The sequence below is a fragment of the Nanorana parkeri genome, unplaced genomic scaffold (genome assembly GCF_000935625.1).
Source record: "Nanorana parkeri isolate BGI_ZX_2015 unplaced genomic scaffold, ASM93562v1 scaffold1895, whole genome shotgun sequence".
NCBI lineage: Eukaryota > Metazoa > Chordata > Amphibia > Anura > Dicroglossidae > Nanorana > Nanorana parkeri.
This window is the reverse complement of record NW_017308163.1, coordinates 191,087-207,218: the sequence shown is the minus strand read 5'-3', so window position 1 is coordinate 207,218 and position 16,132 is coordinate 191,087. Positions and strand designations below refer to the sequence as shown.

General features: G+C 39.1%; 1 protein-coding gene across 1 annotated transcript in view; it reads right to left on the bottom strand.

The window, feature by feature from the left end:
* Positions 1 to 3,200: 3,200 nt before the first annotated feature.
* LOC108800059 (CD109 antigen-like) overlaps positions 3,201 to 16,132 on the bottom strand; it is a gene marked incomplete at its 5' end in the record, with an annotated part of 73,047 nt that continues 60,115 nt past the window's right edge. Inside the window, 6 exons of the mRNA XM_018572001.1 lie at positions 3,201 to 3,391; positions 4,826 to 4,928; positions 9,634 to 9,784; positions 10,111 to 10,244; positions 11,793 to 11,858; positions 13,953 to 14,105. Coding sequence (XP_018427503.1) covers positions 3,201 to 3,391; positions 4,826 to 4,928; positions 9,634 to 9,784; positions 10,111 to 10,244; positions 11,793 to 11,858; positions 13,953 to 14,105 — 798 coding nt within the window. The remainder of the gene's footprint in view (positions 3,392 to 4,825; positions 4,929 to 9,633; positions 9,785 to 10,110; positions 10,245 to 11,792; positions 11,859 to 13,952; positions 14,106 to 16,132) is intronic.

Below are 16,132 nucleotides of genomic sequence, written 5' to 3'. Positions count from 1 at the left end.
GCGCGGCGGCATTCGGCTATTCTCAACTCCGGCCCGCGAGCCGGTACTATGTGGCCCGCAGCCAGCTGCCAAGTCGGGCACGCGGTCACAGAACACGTGCCTGAATTGCGGGAGCAGCTACACGGTCTGCATCTCTGTCGGATGCAGACCGCAGAGCTGCTCCGGCCGGAGCTCTGTCAGTTCTGAGCTCCGGCAGACTGATGAATGATTAGTAAAGTGCAGACCTTACTAATCACCACCAGATCACAAGATCACACCTGCACACCGCATGTACACACCTGCACACCGCATGTAATTGTATGTGATATGATTACATGCAATTACAAAAACAATCACTATTGTGTATCCAGGGATAGTGATTGATTCCTAACTGCATGTAATCCTTTCAGATATGATTACATGCAGTGTGCAGGCGTTTACATGCAGCAGCTGTCACCCGATCATTAATTTGAATCGGTGATAGTTGCCACTTGTAACACGTGCATACATTAAAACTGGTTAAATTGAGTTTGAGACCCCTGTTCTACGCTTTCTTAAATCCATCTTAATCTAGAATAAAAAAGGTTTTGCTAGAGTTTCACTTTAACTACCAGGTATGGCATGTTTGATATTTATATGTATTTTTTTTAAAGTCTAACCTTTTCATCCACTATGGAGCCCCATTCACATCAGATATGTTGCGTTCAATTACAATCTTTTTTAACAGATGGTACTGCAAGGGTCAATGAAAAATAAATGGGTGTGAATGGGACAGTTCACATCTTTGCAGTGTGCTGCGCTGCGTACGTTGCGCTGGAAAAAAAAGTAGAGCATGCTCTACTTTTTTGCAGCGCAATGCATCACAAAATAATGGTAAAGCAACACATTCAAAGCTGTTACAGTGAAATATGTCCACTCAGAACATGTTGTTTCACATGTTTGCAAGAAAAAAAGCCAAAAAAACAAAAATGCAAGGGATCGCTACAAATCGGAAAGTACAATCATAAGTCAATAGACCCTCCATTGACCAGTGAGTGCCTTCCAATTATGGTGTGAATGCATCCTGAATGGTACAGCTAATCTGTCAATGAACACATACTCTTGGGTACTTATGGCTCCTGGAATGTATTCTATTTTATGACATTGTGTATTACTGATTTGTGTGTTCACACTAGATCTATCACGCCATCACAGTAAGCAGCTTTCTCTGTTAATGAATGTTAGATATGAGAAAAATTATTTCTTAATTCATCTGTATGCAACAGAGTCTTATTCACTCCAATTTCTGCCCTTTATTCTCCCAGTCTCCCAGAGTGCTGCTGTGCAGGGGCTGACAAGAGACAAATATAAAGACGGATTCAACAACTTATGCTAGCTGTATGCAAGAATGCACTTTAAGGGAGGACATAGCTGCATCAAATTGTGTTTTTTTACATTCCTGAAGTTCTGCTTTAAGTCTGCAGTGGTTTCCCAAATCCTGTTTTTAGGGTTACTTTTCCACAAGAAAGCTGTTTTCTTGTCTATATAAATTACAATAACACTGGAAAAACGATAGTGTCAAGCCCAATTAGAATAACACATGCATAGTTGGACATGCATGATTCTTGTTGCTTGAGTTCAGCACAAAAGCAGCTCAGTAGTAGACAGGAAAGAGAAGACAGGTAATTGAATAGTCACCACTGTAGTGGTGAAACTACAGTAGGTGTAACTCAGTATTGTATGATGAACATGGCTTCATTGACAAAGGGTATAAGAACGAGAAATACAACTTGTACCAGAGAGACCTGTTTATTAAGACTTGAAAGAGCTGTTTATGGGAAACACAGTATGTAGAATATCCCCTTCACCACAGTAAATCCAAGTATAGGATATTGGAATTTTTAATAAATATATTCTTATTTTATTGGTGTATTAAATGCATAAACAGAAGACTAAAAATCTGTAAAAATTACATATTTGTCATTCACCCCTGAGTTTTACAATTACAATACAACTATAAAGAAAGTTTTCTTCTAGACTCTAATTTACATATAAACATAGTATTGTATTTTCCAAATAGAACGTCAAAAATGTTTGCATACCAGAAACAATGTTTCACTATTTTTACAGCCACATGGGTGATTTTAATCTCTTCTACTGATATACTGAGGCTACTAAGAGATATAATCATTTGATGGCAAACATCTCAATAGGCTTAAGCTACACAGGAGAATGTAGTCACACAATCATGCTACTAAAAATCACTAGTGATCAACTGCTTGGAGTAGCAATTGATCACTAAATAGATATAGAACAAATACCCTACTGAGTAAGCTACATATGTGACATATGTAACATGCAGCAGAATCTTGTAGTGCTCAATCACACATTATTGGAGAATTTCCCAAACATGCAAGATTGATCACTACTACATACCAGTACTTGCTACTTGTGTAGATTACTTACTAGTTCCATTGGTTTAAATATCAATTGATGTTCATAACAATAAATTATTATAATTTTTAGTCGAATGACTACAGTGAGCTGCTAAAAGTCTGTAGTTAAACCTCTTAGTAGCAAAAGATTTAAGATCTTCCATTTAAGATTGAAGGTCATCCTTGTAGCCTAGCGCTTAGAGTAAAGCTAAACTGGGTTTTATCAGCAGTAAACAATTGCTAGACTTTGAAGTGTACACAGGTAATCATGGATCACTGTCTGCTATTCAATGTTTTGGCATCCATTTAGCATTTAATAACACTTTACCATGGTAAGTGCACATCTTGCACCATAACCTGGCCGTAACTCCCTGTGTAGCCTAGCCCTCTCAGTTGTCTTGACCCCTTTTGTAAAGATAAAAGCGTGCATTTGCAATATGGCAAAATCATATTTTATTCATTTATTTTACATTATATTTCTATAGCAATATAGGACACATTCTTTCCCAGAACATTGAACCATTTACATCAGTTCTTGCCCCACAAAGGAGCTCACAATGTAATGCCCCTAATGCTACTCACATAGACATGCATGCATACTGTAGATTAGGATTTTGGGTGGAAGCTGAACAATGTACTTAACATTTTATCTTTGAATTGCAGTAGGAAACCAGAGCACTAACAGAAAACCCACATATACAAACACCATGCACATAGTGTCCATGGTGGTATTTAAACCTAAATCCTAAAACCATATGTGCTTATCATTTAGTCACAGAGCTAGGATTTCCCATGTTCTCATGTTGTCTAAAAAAGATAAGACAGGAGAACCATGGAAATACACAGCACAAAGAACGTAGGTGTGTAAGTGTAGGCACTGTTGGTCTGAGATTTGACTTCTACATTTGATTTACACTGGGTGCAGTTAAATCCACAGTAATCACAAACTGATATCTTTTTCATTGTTGCAGAGTTATATGTTCGGGTTACAGTGTTTCCTGAAAAGAAAAGGAAAATCAGATTATAAAGAAAAACCCATTAGTCCCAGCTTAGCCTTTATTATGAAACCATCATAAACATTTGTGCATTAAAGTTCTTGGTGTTGCAATCCAAGCTTTTAAAGTAGAGAGTGTTGTAAACGCACTGAGATGAAAAGTCACATTTGGCTTTGATAGTGGAGCATCACTGTTTATTCCCATAATGTCTAGGGAATCACAAAGTATTTCATAGCTAGCAGTATTTAATCACATTCATTGTTTGAATGGGACTGACTACTGATGACTATACCATGACCTGGATAAATGAAAACGTTCACACTTACAGGAGACATTTCATACATTTGCCAATCTTGTGGGCTGCCATAGATGTATTTTTACCTCACCTATAAGACAAAGCCAAACATGGAGCTACTCCCATTTAGAGATGAGCCCAGGCTTGATGCAAACTCTGGAGTGGTGGCCATAGTTTTGAGTGGCCTTGGTGTGAGTTCACCCAAGCCCACTCAATGCTGTGGCTGCCACCCCCCTCCTGACCCAATTAGTGGTGGCAGTTGCAGTGGGGGCAATAACTGCCTCTTTGTGAGGCATAACACAGCTGAGTGGGCCAGGTGGGGGGGTGGCAATTGCAGTTTTGAGCAGGCATTGGTGAACTCAGGTGAACTGCGTTTGCACCCAGCCCAGACTCACCACTACTCACAATAAAAGCTATGAGGTTCACTTCAAACTGGGCCCCATGGCTCAATTTGAAGTGAATTGTGAAGTGAATTCCATTGTCCCTCAATGGGTGATAACGAAATTACATTTATTTCTTGATGGTCCTCAGAACTTGTTTCTTGTACAAACATATGATCGTGCATTTGAATTCTTAGGCTGCATCTTAAAAATCACAGTAGCATCACCAAAAATCACCACATCCTAACGTTAACTTAAAATTGCATTCGAATTTGATTTAAATTTGGGCAGGCATTAGTCATTCTGTACAATCTGTGTGCTCACTTTATATTCAGTGTTTACCTTTGTAAGTCACTGCATAACCAGAAAACTCTCTTGAGGAACAACATTAGAGATTTTCCTAAAATTAGACTAAACTAAAATGTTGGTAATTTCAGTATGTTTTGGTTTTGATTTATCTCACAAAATTCTACAAAGTGTATAGCTACACATGGTAACAGTAGCTCTTTACTGGAGAGCCAACCAGCATGAGCCTTATAAAAAATATACATGCACTTACTGCAAAATTCATCTCGATGGTACTGTCCTGGTTTCAGTCTACCCTACATTTATAAAATCTCCCAAATTTTTCTATTTTATAGCAGTGTGTCAAGGTACCCTGTAGGACCGGCCAGCCTAAATGTGATTGTGCACAACAATTTAGCTTCAATCTAATAAAACCTTGTTCTAATTACTTACAATGCTGCAAATATGGCCACTTACTTGGGTTGTAATATTCAGTAATTGTAACCACGGCATCTTGGCTCCCAGCAACATTGGCAAAACGGACCATTGGAACAGACACAGTAACAGTGTCTCTGGTTAGCTGAAGAGAAAAAATACACAAGGTTATGGTGTATTGTTATCATATTTGATACAGCTGGTATGGTCTTGTGGTTCCTGGGCTCCTAGTGGTTTCATCATTATATTATACTTACTTGGTTCGGCGGATCGCATGTATATTAACGGGCATCGCTGCCCGTTTTTAAATTGCGACCATGTCCCGCTCACGCGCGCCCGGCGGCGCGCGCAAGGGGGCGTGTCTGAGCGGACGTCTAGAGACGCCCGCTCAGATCTAGAGAGCTCCTGGCCGGCCGTTTTGTATGTGTACAATGTATCTATTCCTGAAAGAAGAATGTTTCAGTTTGCTGATCGTTGTTGGAACGTTCAGAAAACCTTAGTGACAGCTGAATCCTGAAATGGTGCAGGATCAGTGTGACTAACTTATTATTGGCTGTTCTAAAGTTTGAAACAGCCTAATAATAACCAAAAATGTATTAATGTATCAAGCGGTAATAGTGAGATTAATTCACAATGACTGCTTGATATAATTAAATAAATAAAATCAAAATTTTAAAAGTTTTTAAAAAATAGTGAAAAGTGTAAAAAAAAATTGTGAAAAGTGTAAAGAAAAAAAAGTGTAAAAAAATAAAGGACAAATAAATGAATGTATTTATTGCATTTTTTTTTTAGCTGTGCTGGTTTTGTAAAAAATACTACAAATCAAAACTGGGAAAAAAGTGTTTTTTACGTTTTTTCCTCTTTTTTTATATTTTATTTGTCCTAAGTGATGGGGTCAGGTACACATATGTGATATAATTATATAGCCCTATCTGTCCTCTAAAAAAAAATATATAACATGTGTGGGTGCACTTTGTAAGAAAGTATATTACTGACGTGGAAGAATCACACAGCAAAAATGTCAAGTGTGTCAGTCATTTACGAACAGAAACTAAAAACAAGCTCAGTCATGAAGGGGTTAAAGGTGAATGCTGGGATAAGAAAACATTAATACACGAGGCTTGTGTATGTTTAGTTGAAGCTTGGTGTGCTTTGTGCATTTCTTCCAGATCTGTGCAATAATCTAGTATGAAACTTTGTCTCTGTGTGCAGAATATTCCTGTTAATAAAGACCAGTCACTGCTGCTCTCTCTCCTTGTGCAGGATGACTGGCCGTGTGTCTGCCCCCCCCCCTGTAGTTATCTACAGGAAGACTTTAGTGAGTGGCCCTGCTGGGCCCCTCTCACAGCTTGGTTCTCTGTACAGGCTATGTACAGAACTGTTACTTTTACAAGATATTTCCTGGTAATGCAAAGACATTTGTTACACACAATTACATTTTTTGCCGGGAGTTCAGCTGTATGCATAATACACTACTTCCTTTACTTATAAGCAAAATTAGGAGTAACATTATATACAACCCTTCAGAGCAGTCAACAATCAAGTGTGTGGCTTTAAAAAAATAAATGGCTTCACACAACTGATATGGATTAGATGTTCAGCTCCTGAGGTGCAATTCTATACTGTGCTGGAGTCAAGTTGTGTTAGGCTAACCACAAAAGCAAGTAAACTGTATTATTGTTCAACAATCAGATCTACAGTAGGAATCATTTGTACCTCATATTTGGCCTATTTTAGGCAGATCTAGTATAAAGTTACCCAAACTGACAAGCAATTTGAGTGAGAATTATGCAACTGTTCAAATCAGATATTCATAGCCCACAAACAAAAATTTCAAAACACAAAACATCCATGTTTGGGTACCTACGCTCATATGTGTGAGCATGTAAACAGCATTACTTGTATTTACACACATATACCCGCATACAAAGTACTCTATCAATACAGTCCAATGGTCACTAAATTGCAGCAACTGGGACTCCAGGGAGCTGCAAAAACAGGTAGATTTAACACTGTATTTGTTGGTTATGTGTTTAGATGAAGCACTGAGATCTTGAGGAATGCTGAGTTAAGTTGTACTTGCTTAGAAGAACATAACATGTATGAATAACACCATTGTGAAGTAAAAATATAGGATAGAAAAAACAGCTTCCTGTGTATCATAGATAAGCATGCACATAGAGAGTAACATTGCACTACACTGCCATCTACAGCTCAAAAGACATATTACATCTCAGAACATTATTATATCAGTACAGTATGTGCTGTTGTATTTCCAACAGTATTTACATCCATGTGCATGAGCCCTAATTCGAACTGTGCATTTACCTGTGTTTAGGTGCATTAAGTTTAGCTGTGTTTAGAGAATATAGTATTCTAGGCATCCAGGGGCAGATTAGATACGCTGAACATTTCTGAACACATGCAAACATACGTAAATACATGTAAGCACAGGTACATTTAAATGCACGTGAACTTGATCTGGGAAGCATACTTTTGTCTTTACTTCCCAAAAAATTCACCTACGTTTAAATAAACCAAAACACAGCAGGTTAGTGTGAATGTATTCAGCATTTATGCCAATAATTAGCTTCTTTGTAATACTGTGTATCATGTTTATGTTCTTACTATCTCTATAAAATATACCTAAATCAGCATGAAATGTTTCCTAAGCAACAACAGTGGTGAAGTTTGAGCACCCTGTGGTGCCTGTAAGTACCTGTGTCCAGCTACATTCACACCGACACTCCTGTATTTAAAATCTAAACACATGAGATGTTATCTAGCAAGTATAAACAACTGTTATGCTCCCCAGATCACTTTCTCCTAGATGTACCTGCCTTGAATTGGGTTTAGCTGTGATAATGTGCGTTTACATGCATTCATGTGTGTTTAGCCATGTAAAGATTTTCTAATTGGACCCTGGATGCATATAATTCTATTTATGTAATTGTGGCCAAACTGACAGCACCAAAACACAGGTTAGCTATTAGTTTGAATGAAAATGTAAACATGAGGGTGAGTAAAAAATTATCCGCACTCTGGCTGTAGAATATACTTGAATCAATTTTTAGAAAAGACAAATACATAATTTTTCGACATAATCTTCTTGCTTTTCAATACACTTTGTCCATCTGTCAACAAGCTTTTGTATTCCCGCAGTAAAAAATGTTTTAGGGTGAGCTGCGAGCCACAAATGCACCGCTGTCTTCACATCTTCATCAGAGGTGAATCTTCATCTTGAAGGGGTGCTTTCAGGGGACCAAGGCCACATAATCCACTGTCACTCGTCAATTCGACAGAATCATTTCACGTGTAGGCTCAATGTTGTCATCAGCCGTGGATGGGCATCCGGCTCCTTCTTGATGGCTAACACTTTTGCGATCTTGAACTTCTCTATCCATTCATACACACTTCTTCACGACAAAACACCTTCTCCATACTTTGCCCAAAGCCTTCGATAAATAATGGCACCCGGTACACCCTCAGACCACAAAAAACGAATCACTGCACGCTGCTCTTCTTTCGTGCAAATCACAAGTGATGCATCCATTATTTCTTGCATCGCAAATAAAATGAACTGACGTAAAACATTCACAACTGCACTGCAGTGACTGGGGACACTGTAGCCTTGAGCGGAAAGCGCTGATAAGACTGTGCGGCCAGCAGAAGTTTTTTAATAACCGGAGTGCGGATAATTTTTGACTCACCCTCGTAAATGTAGGTTTGACACTGCCAGTGTAAATTAGGCCTTAAAGGGCTATTCACTAAGCTGCCGAAGGCAACCAAGTGAATAACCGAGCCGAACAACGTTCGGCTATACACTTTGGGGGTGATTTACTAACCTAAACACACGCACGCACCAGGTGCGTGTGATTTTCACACAGCAAAACATATTTATCAACCAAAAAGTCTCTAAAAGCATATTTCCACTAATGCCATATATGGAAAAATCATTTCACATGATGCATATATAATGCTGCTTCACAGTTTAGACAAAAATGGTTAGCTCATGCATTTACATTTCTGCATTCATCAACGCAAGCAACACAACATAGAGCTAATTTACACAACATCACCTTCTAATTCATGCAGGGCTTTGCACAACACACCTGCTGGGTGTGTACACACTACAAAGGTGTTTAGATTCCACCAATAGATCATGCTGGGAGGGAACACACTACAGAGGTGTATACATGTTCGTGGTGTGTTTATAAGGTTAGTAAATCAACCCCTTTGGCTGATTTCAGCCGTACATTGGCTGCTTTCGGTTGCACTTCAGTCATCCGAACATGCTCTGCATGTTCGGCCGACCCGAAGTGCAGAAGGAGTTCGACTCAGACGATCCAAAATCTATTCTCATAGGGTCCGAATGGCAGTGAGTGAATAGCCAAATGCCGCCAAGCGGCATTCGGCTCGGCTATTCTGCTCGGTACCTCCATGGTACCGAGCAGAATAGGAAATCAATTAAAAAAGTTGAAAAAAAAGTTAAAAAAAAGATTTTTGGAATGTAAATAAATATTAAATGTAAAAAAAAAAATAAAGCTAAAAAATGGGTGGAGCTAACAGTGATAGATAGCTCCGCCCAGCTGTTTCCTATTGGCCAGCACCTGCTAGAGTCTCCTAGCAGGTCCCGCCCAATGAACAACAACTGGACGTCATGGCCGGCTCCGCACAGTTGTCATTGTTTAATGACAGTTCAGCATTCCTAGGTCATTTGGGGACGCTGATCTGTCATTACAACTGGGTGGAGCCGGCCGTGAGAACACTTTTTTTTTTAGAAATAATGCGCAATAATATGTTTCCTTCATTACAATCCTTCAATATTACTATTCTTTAATATAACTTACCGAATGTAAATAGAGGTTAACTTTATTAGCTTCAGGTTCCACCATTGCAAGGATTTTAGTTGTAGGAATTACTTTGGCACTTAGTTGGAATCCATTAAGGTAATTAACTACTACAAGCACCATACCAGTCTCATCACCTTCTCCCAGGTAACTAAAAAGAAAAATAGGATTATGAGTGAACTGTGGACAAGCATTTAGAGAAAGCGGAAGTAATCTATTAATCTATTAGGTGCACAATCAGACATCAGACACATTTTACCTCCAATTTGTGATTATGACAACTAGAGACACATTTTATTTTCAAATGGTTTAAAAATCATTTATTTGTATGAACCTTTTTCAAAAATATTTATATTTTATCATTTGTTTAAAGTCTTTATCTTAATTAATGTAGCTATATTACAAAATCCGAGATTAAAGTTTAACGTGTGTGGTGATTTTACAAACCCAGAAGAGTAGAATAGCGAGAACTCTTACCTCATGCTCACATCTACTGTCAGTTTGTGAATATTACTTGCATCTTCATTCACTTTCAGATCTAATTTGAATGCTTCCACCACAGTGTTTCTCCTGCGCCGTGATGGTGCCTTTGTGTTATACACTACATTGAGCTGCCAAATAGAATGTATTAATAAATCTATTATATTTCCTAAAACATTCAGTATTTCTGTATAAACAATATTTTTTGGATATCTGTCTTTATTAGCAAGGATGTGTAAGCGGTTCATTTATAAGTCTCACCCTGCGTATAGCCAGTCAGATGCCATTCGCATGGCACTAGCGCCCCTAGATGGTGATGACGAGTATAGGGAATTCCTATACTCCTTATTACTATAGTAATACTAGGAATAGGAACAAATCCTTAAGTGTTCTGGATTAGCAGTGATGGAAGACACCGCATATAACTGTTCAGGAGAGAAGTAAGGGCTTAATTGGTCAGTGCCAGCAACAGATAAAGCTGGTAGTTGAGATCTGTTCATTTCATATATTTAATATGTGTACAGTACCTCTTGCAGTCTTGTAGGCAGGATGCACACTAATCTGTTGCATTGCAGTGGCTGCCACATGTGTGTTAAACTGCAGCATTTTCCTCAATAACATGCGTTGCAATAAGACAGCCTATTCAGGTTATAACACACCTGCAGCATTTTTTTTCACTGCAGCATACTACAATGCACAGACTGCGACTTTTCAAATCTGTTTTATGCTGATCGGGTAGTCTAATATTTCTGTTGTAGTTAGCAATTTATAGCCCTGGATGTTCATGTGTTGTTTGTGATAGCTTTAAAAATGTTACATAATGGCATTAGCATTTCTTGTAATTGTGTTCATTGTAATTTTGGCTTTTCTGTCTGCGGTTGCATAAGTTTTCCTTAAATATGGATTTATAAATTATAGTTCCAAAGTTCATAAAGCCCAGATCTGGGGCACAATACACTTACTGCAGTTCAGTAAGTTGTAGAGGCCATTTGCTGTAAACTTACTTGCCATAATTAGATCTTTCTCCTAATGCCTGCAAATCTTAACTATACCAGTGGGTGGAAGTCCAGCTCCCGTTGAACTTCCTGTACCCGCTTCAGTGGCATCATCTTCATTCCCCTCTCCTCCTGGCCAGTAACAAAACCGAGCCTGTGGCCTTTTTGCTTTGTGATAGGCCAGAAAGAGAGGGGGAAGGAAATACAACTACAACACTGAGGGCTGTGAGAGCTGCAACGCTGCAACCGACACAAGCCGAGGAATTTCAGCGGGAGCTGAAGTTATACCCACAGGTATATTTAAGATTTCTGGGAAGTGGAAGAAATATTTTATTATGGCAAGTTAGGTAACACTAAAAGGACCTCTACATGGACAAAGGGCCTCTGAACTTACTGAACTGCAGTAAATGTATTGTGCCCTGAGTACATTTTTATTTTTGTTAATCAAGTACAGTATATAACTGAAACTTCCTGCTTTGTGTGAAAAGCAACTGTATTCATCTTCTGGAGGGTGTAGAGCTTAGTTTAAAAGTTTAAAAATGGGTAGAATCTATTGTATCTATTTTCTTCAACAGTTGTTCCTAATATTTCCTTCTTTAAGAAAACAATATTTGTAATTGTTTTGTAAAATAAATTCATTAATAGAAATGAAAACAAACATGCAATGTTTAATTTACTTCATACCTGAGCAACAGCCAATCCATTTCCAACTGCAGTGGCAGTGACTGATAGTGGTTGGGAAATTTCAACCTGACAGTGAAAGAGGATTATTAGTGTGTTTATATAACCATTTCAGCATTTCCAATCCTGAAACTATTTTGAAGGCTACCATTGCTGACCTTTCTTTTTGAAAATGTTAGTCACCTGGTTTTGTCAAGATGACCTAATGGTCTCTAAGCTTCCTAAGTTTCTGATCTATGAAAACATGTGTATTACGTGTTCTGATTTCACTCTGACCTCACTCTCTGCACACTTTTTCCAGGCCAGTCAAGTAATATAGTCGGAGGATCAGCATGACAGGCAGGCAACTAGCATTTTCAGAAGGAGAAGTCAGCAGTGGTAGATCACATATTTCTCTCAGGACAGCTATCCTTTATAATGATGTACAGTACATTGCATTTATCTTTAACATTCCACAAGAGCGGGAAAGGCGTTAGCAGCCGCCACATCACAGGCTCGGACCTTATTCTGGTACAATGTCTTTTCTGGTTATTAGGTGTTTTCATGTGTGTTGTCTGCAGCAGGACATTCTCCAATGCACACCTTTACTCAAGTAAGCTAACATACAACAACAACTTCCCCCAGCAGGTACTAAGTTGGCTTACTCCTGAGAGTTGTCCTTGACTAGACAGAATATAAGTTGACTGAAAGTAAATCCTAACTATGGACCCTATAAAGTAGAACTCATGCAAAGCATAGTCCTGCTGTTACAATGCAAGGATAAAAGGAGTCATTTAGACAGAGAAGCAATAAAGTTTTGATTGGTTGTCTGATGTAATATTTCTACCAATTTTGCTGTCACTTTTGCTTGAAATAACTTCAGAATGAGATGTAACACATGTTGAATCATAGAAACATTATCAAGAGTAAGGGGGTTATTCAATAAAGGTTGAAGGGTTTGGAGAAAGCAGGAGAAGTGAACAATCTAGGACAACATAGCTGATTTGGAAAAAGTTTCCATTTCAGTTCACTTTCCAGTTCAGCAATGTTGTCCTAGATTGTTCACTTCTTCTGCTTTCTCCAAACTCTTCACCCTTTAGTGAATAACCCCATTACTCTTGATAATGTTTCTAAAACCCCCTAATTCTTTAGTAAATAAAAATAACAAAAGTAACAATTTATGTACAACATTCTGTACATCAAAGTATATGGCACAAAAGATGTTAACTGCACAAAATCCCCTGTCAGGGAACAGAACACCTCCAGGTGGTGCTGGAGCAGATCCTGCATTTCCAGTGCTCACCTGCAGGTGTCTCCAGGCAGCCAGTGGCTGTCAGGGACCTGAGCCCCTTCAGGTGGCACTGTGACGCTGGAACTAGGACCTGCAGCTCCAGGGCTCACCTGCAGGTGTCTCTGCAATTAGGCACCACCTGCTGATGATCTGGAGGATATTTAATCCCTCCCTGCAGTGAGCCTGGTCCCACAGTATTGTCACCATTTCCTGTATCCTGTTTCCTGTGACCTGTAACCTGATTCCTGTGACCTGATTCCTGGTGCCCCCTTGTACCCTGACCATTACTCCGTGGCTCCCCTTATGTTGCCTTGCTCCCCAGGTTTCACTTGCCCTGTTGTATTTGATTGTATTTGCATTTAGTTAGCTATTATTACTTGCTTGTGGTCACTTGTTTTCAGTGAGTTGAATAAACTGTGTGCTCATAAACATTGTCTCGTGTGGTCACACATTTGGTCCTCCCATAGAGATACCTGTACGCGGTGTGGGGACACCCGTGCACGGTATCGCTGACATCCCTCCATCCAAAATTAGAGGCACAGTATATAATGATAGACAGGGTAAATTTTCATCCAATCCAAAAAAGATCCAACTAAACAAATGAGAGGTAGTTGATATAGTGATATAGTGGATCTTACACAGACATCACAGCAATTCAGTGCCCAGCACTTTGTGAGATTGTTCGTATTGATAACATCTCATTCTGCTAACAATGGTTTTCCATCATATTTGAATATATGCCAATGTATTCGTTATTTTTTGTGCCAATCGTTCTCATTGGTTGTACTAGTTCATTAAATCTTCGATGGATCAGATGAACATTCATCTTGTCTATAGCCAGCCTTACAAGCTTTATTGGATGCAATTTCTATTTGAAATAATTCTGTATTTACCTGTTTTCTTTGTAATTCTAGCAAGTTGGTGTTGACCTGGAATGTTTTTGTTACAAATGAACCTGTTCCAGTAACAGTTACAACGAGAGATGTTTGACCCGATGGGAGAGCTGCCGCAAATTGGGATAGAGCCTGGAGAGCCATTACTGTGTCCTTAGTGAAAGCAAGAATTCCATGTTTAAAGCATGTGAAATACTATTTGCTGAAATTCAGTAGAAAAATTAGTCTAATTTAATATACATTGTGCGTGTAGTATTTCATTATTATCTGAACAATAGGAATTTTGTACTCACACATCCTTTTCTTGGAGTCAATTGAGTAACGCAGAATTTTTTAGACTGGTGTGCTATACTGCTGGCTAAATGAGAAATAGACACTGGCAACAAAAAAGTAATTGACCAGCACAGAATAATTTGCCCGCAACCATCATGACTCACTTTTCTAGCATAGTAGTACCAACAGCATAAAAATAAACATAGGTATAAGCAAGCCTAGAAACAAAGGGAGAATTTTAACCCCCCCATTCAGCTACGGTTGTTACCGTAGCAAAAACCCTCATTACCAAACAGAAGAACCATAACCCAGCATAAGCATGCTAGGCCCTTATACCAGTGAGTTATAGAAACAGGGACAGGAAACCTGCCTCAACTCTCATTAACTCCATGAGTAATTCCCAGATATACTGGCCTGATATAGTCCTGTTTAAAATGGAACACAGACAGGTAGTCACTGCCAACTGCAGGACTCTTATGGACAGAACACCAGTATAGATAATGAACTGTAGAGGACATTAGTATAAAACTGGGACTGACTAACTAGAGAGACTTCCATATTTTGAGTCATCCAACGCGAATCTATAAGCAGCTTTTGATAGTTGAAACATTTTCCAAATGAACAGAGAACAGCAGAGCTAAAGAAAACATGTGCACTCTCCTGATGAAACAGGCAAAAAGATGAGTCATAATGGTTGCAAGCAGGTTATCCTGTGCTAGCCAATGGCTTTTTTGTTGCCAGTGTCCATTTCTCCTGCAGGTGGCAGTATATTCCTACAGTCTAAGAACTCCTGTGTCTCTCAATGGACAAGAAAGAAAATTTTTGTTTTTCTTTTCAAAGTGTTAGGATTCAGAAAAGAAATGCCTATAAACTGATATAACCAAAATACAAACACCATTTACAAATATAAATGCGTTCAGTCCACAATAGCAATGTTACCCATGGTTCTAAGCAAACCTGATTTTGTAAATACATCCCTGGTCTGGCAATGTGAATACAAAGCAGGGACCTCTAGGTGCTTGCATGTCAAGTCCATTGTCAACCTAAGCATACCAGAGTACTCTGATCTACATTTACTTCCTAGATTGATGGTTTATGAGCTTGGCTCCTCTCCCTCCCACTAACCCTCACTATTAGCCAATAACTGTTATATATATCTTTAATGGCCAACCGTGAGGCTTAGAATGCAGGATTAGGCATTCAACCCATTGGCCCATGAAGTGCATATTAAGGGATCTAGGAATTCTAAACACTCAAAGTGTTTAAACTGAACTTGCAACTGATAGGCAGGCACCCAAAGAGGTGTGAGCTGTGCTGAGTGAAGATCTAACTGGTGATATAGGTACTGGGAAGTGAGTGGCATATTGTCCTCAGCACAGCTCACTTTCAAAACAGATAATTTGGTAGAAAGTGATCCTTTCAGTGTTGTTTTCTGCAGATTACTTCTAAACAATGCAGACTGGCTTAATCGTGGTAGTTGAAACTTAGCAGAAAATCTATGGTAACAATTATTATACACAAGATGTTTTGTCATTGTCAGCCAAACAATTTGAAACGAGTAATAGAACATACAAGGAGCTAAATCCCTTGCAGGTTGGGGCAGTGCTGGGAACTTGCCCATGCTTCATTCTCCAGCCCCCTGATTGACAGGAGTGATGGCAACGTCACTCCTGTCAGGCACAGCAAAAACCATCAAAAGACCTATTTCTTAGTATGGGATCCTGCTGGGGAGTAGGAGCAGACTGCCCTTGCTCTTGTCTGCTCTTGTCACATGACCAGAGATTGGAAAAAGGAGAAGCTGCCTTCATTCCCAGATGGGCAACACACTTCGCAGGAGACCTGAACTGTGAGCAACTCAACCCCAATGCTCCCCTCTTCCCCTGAAAACCCCAAAGACTCCTATAGCC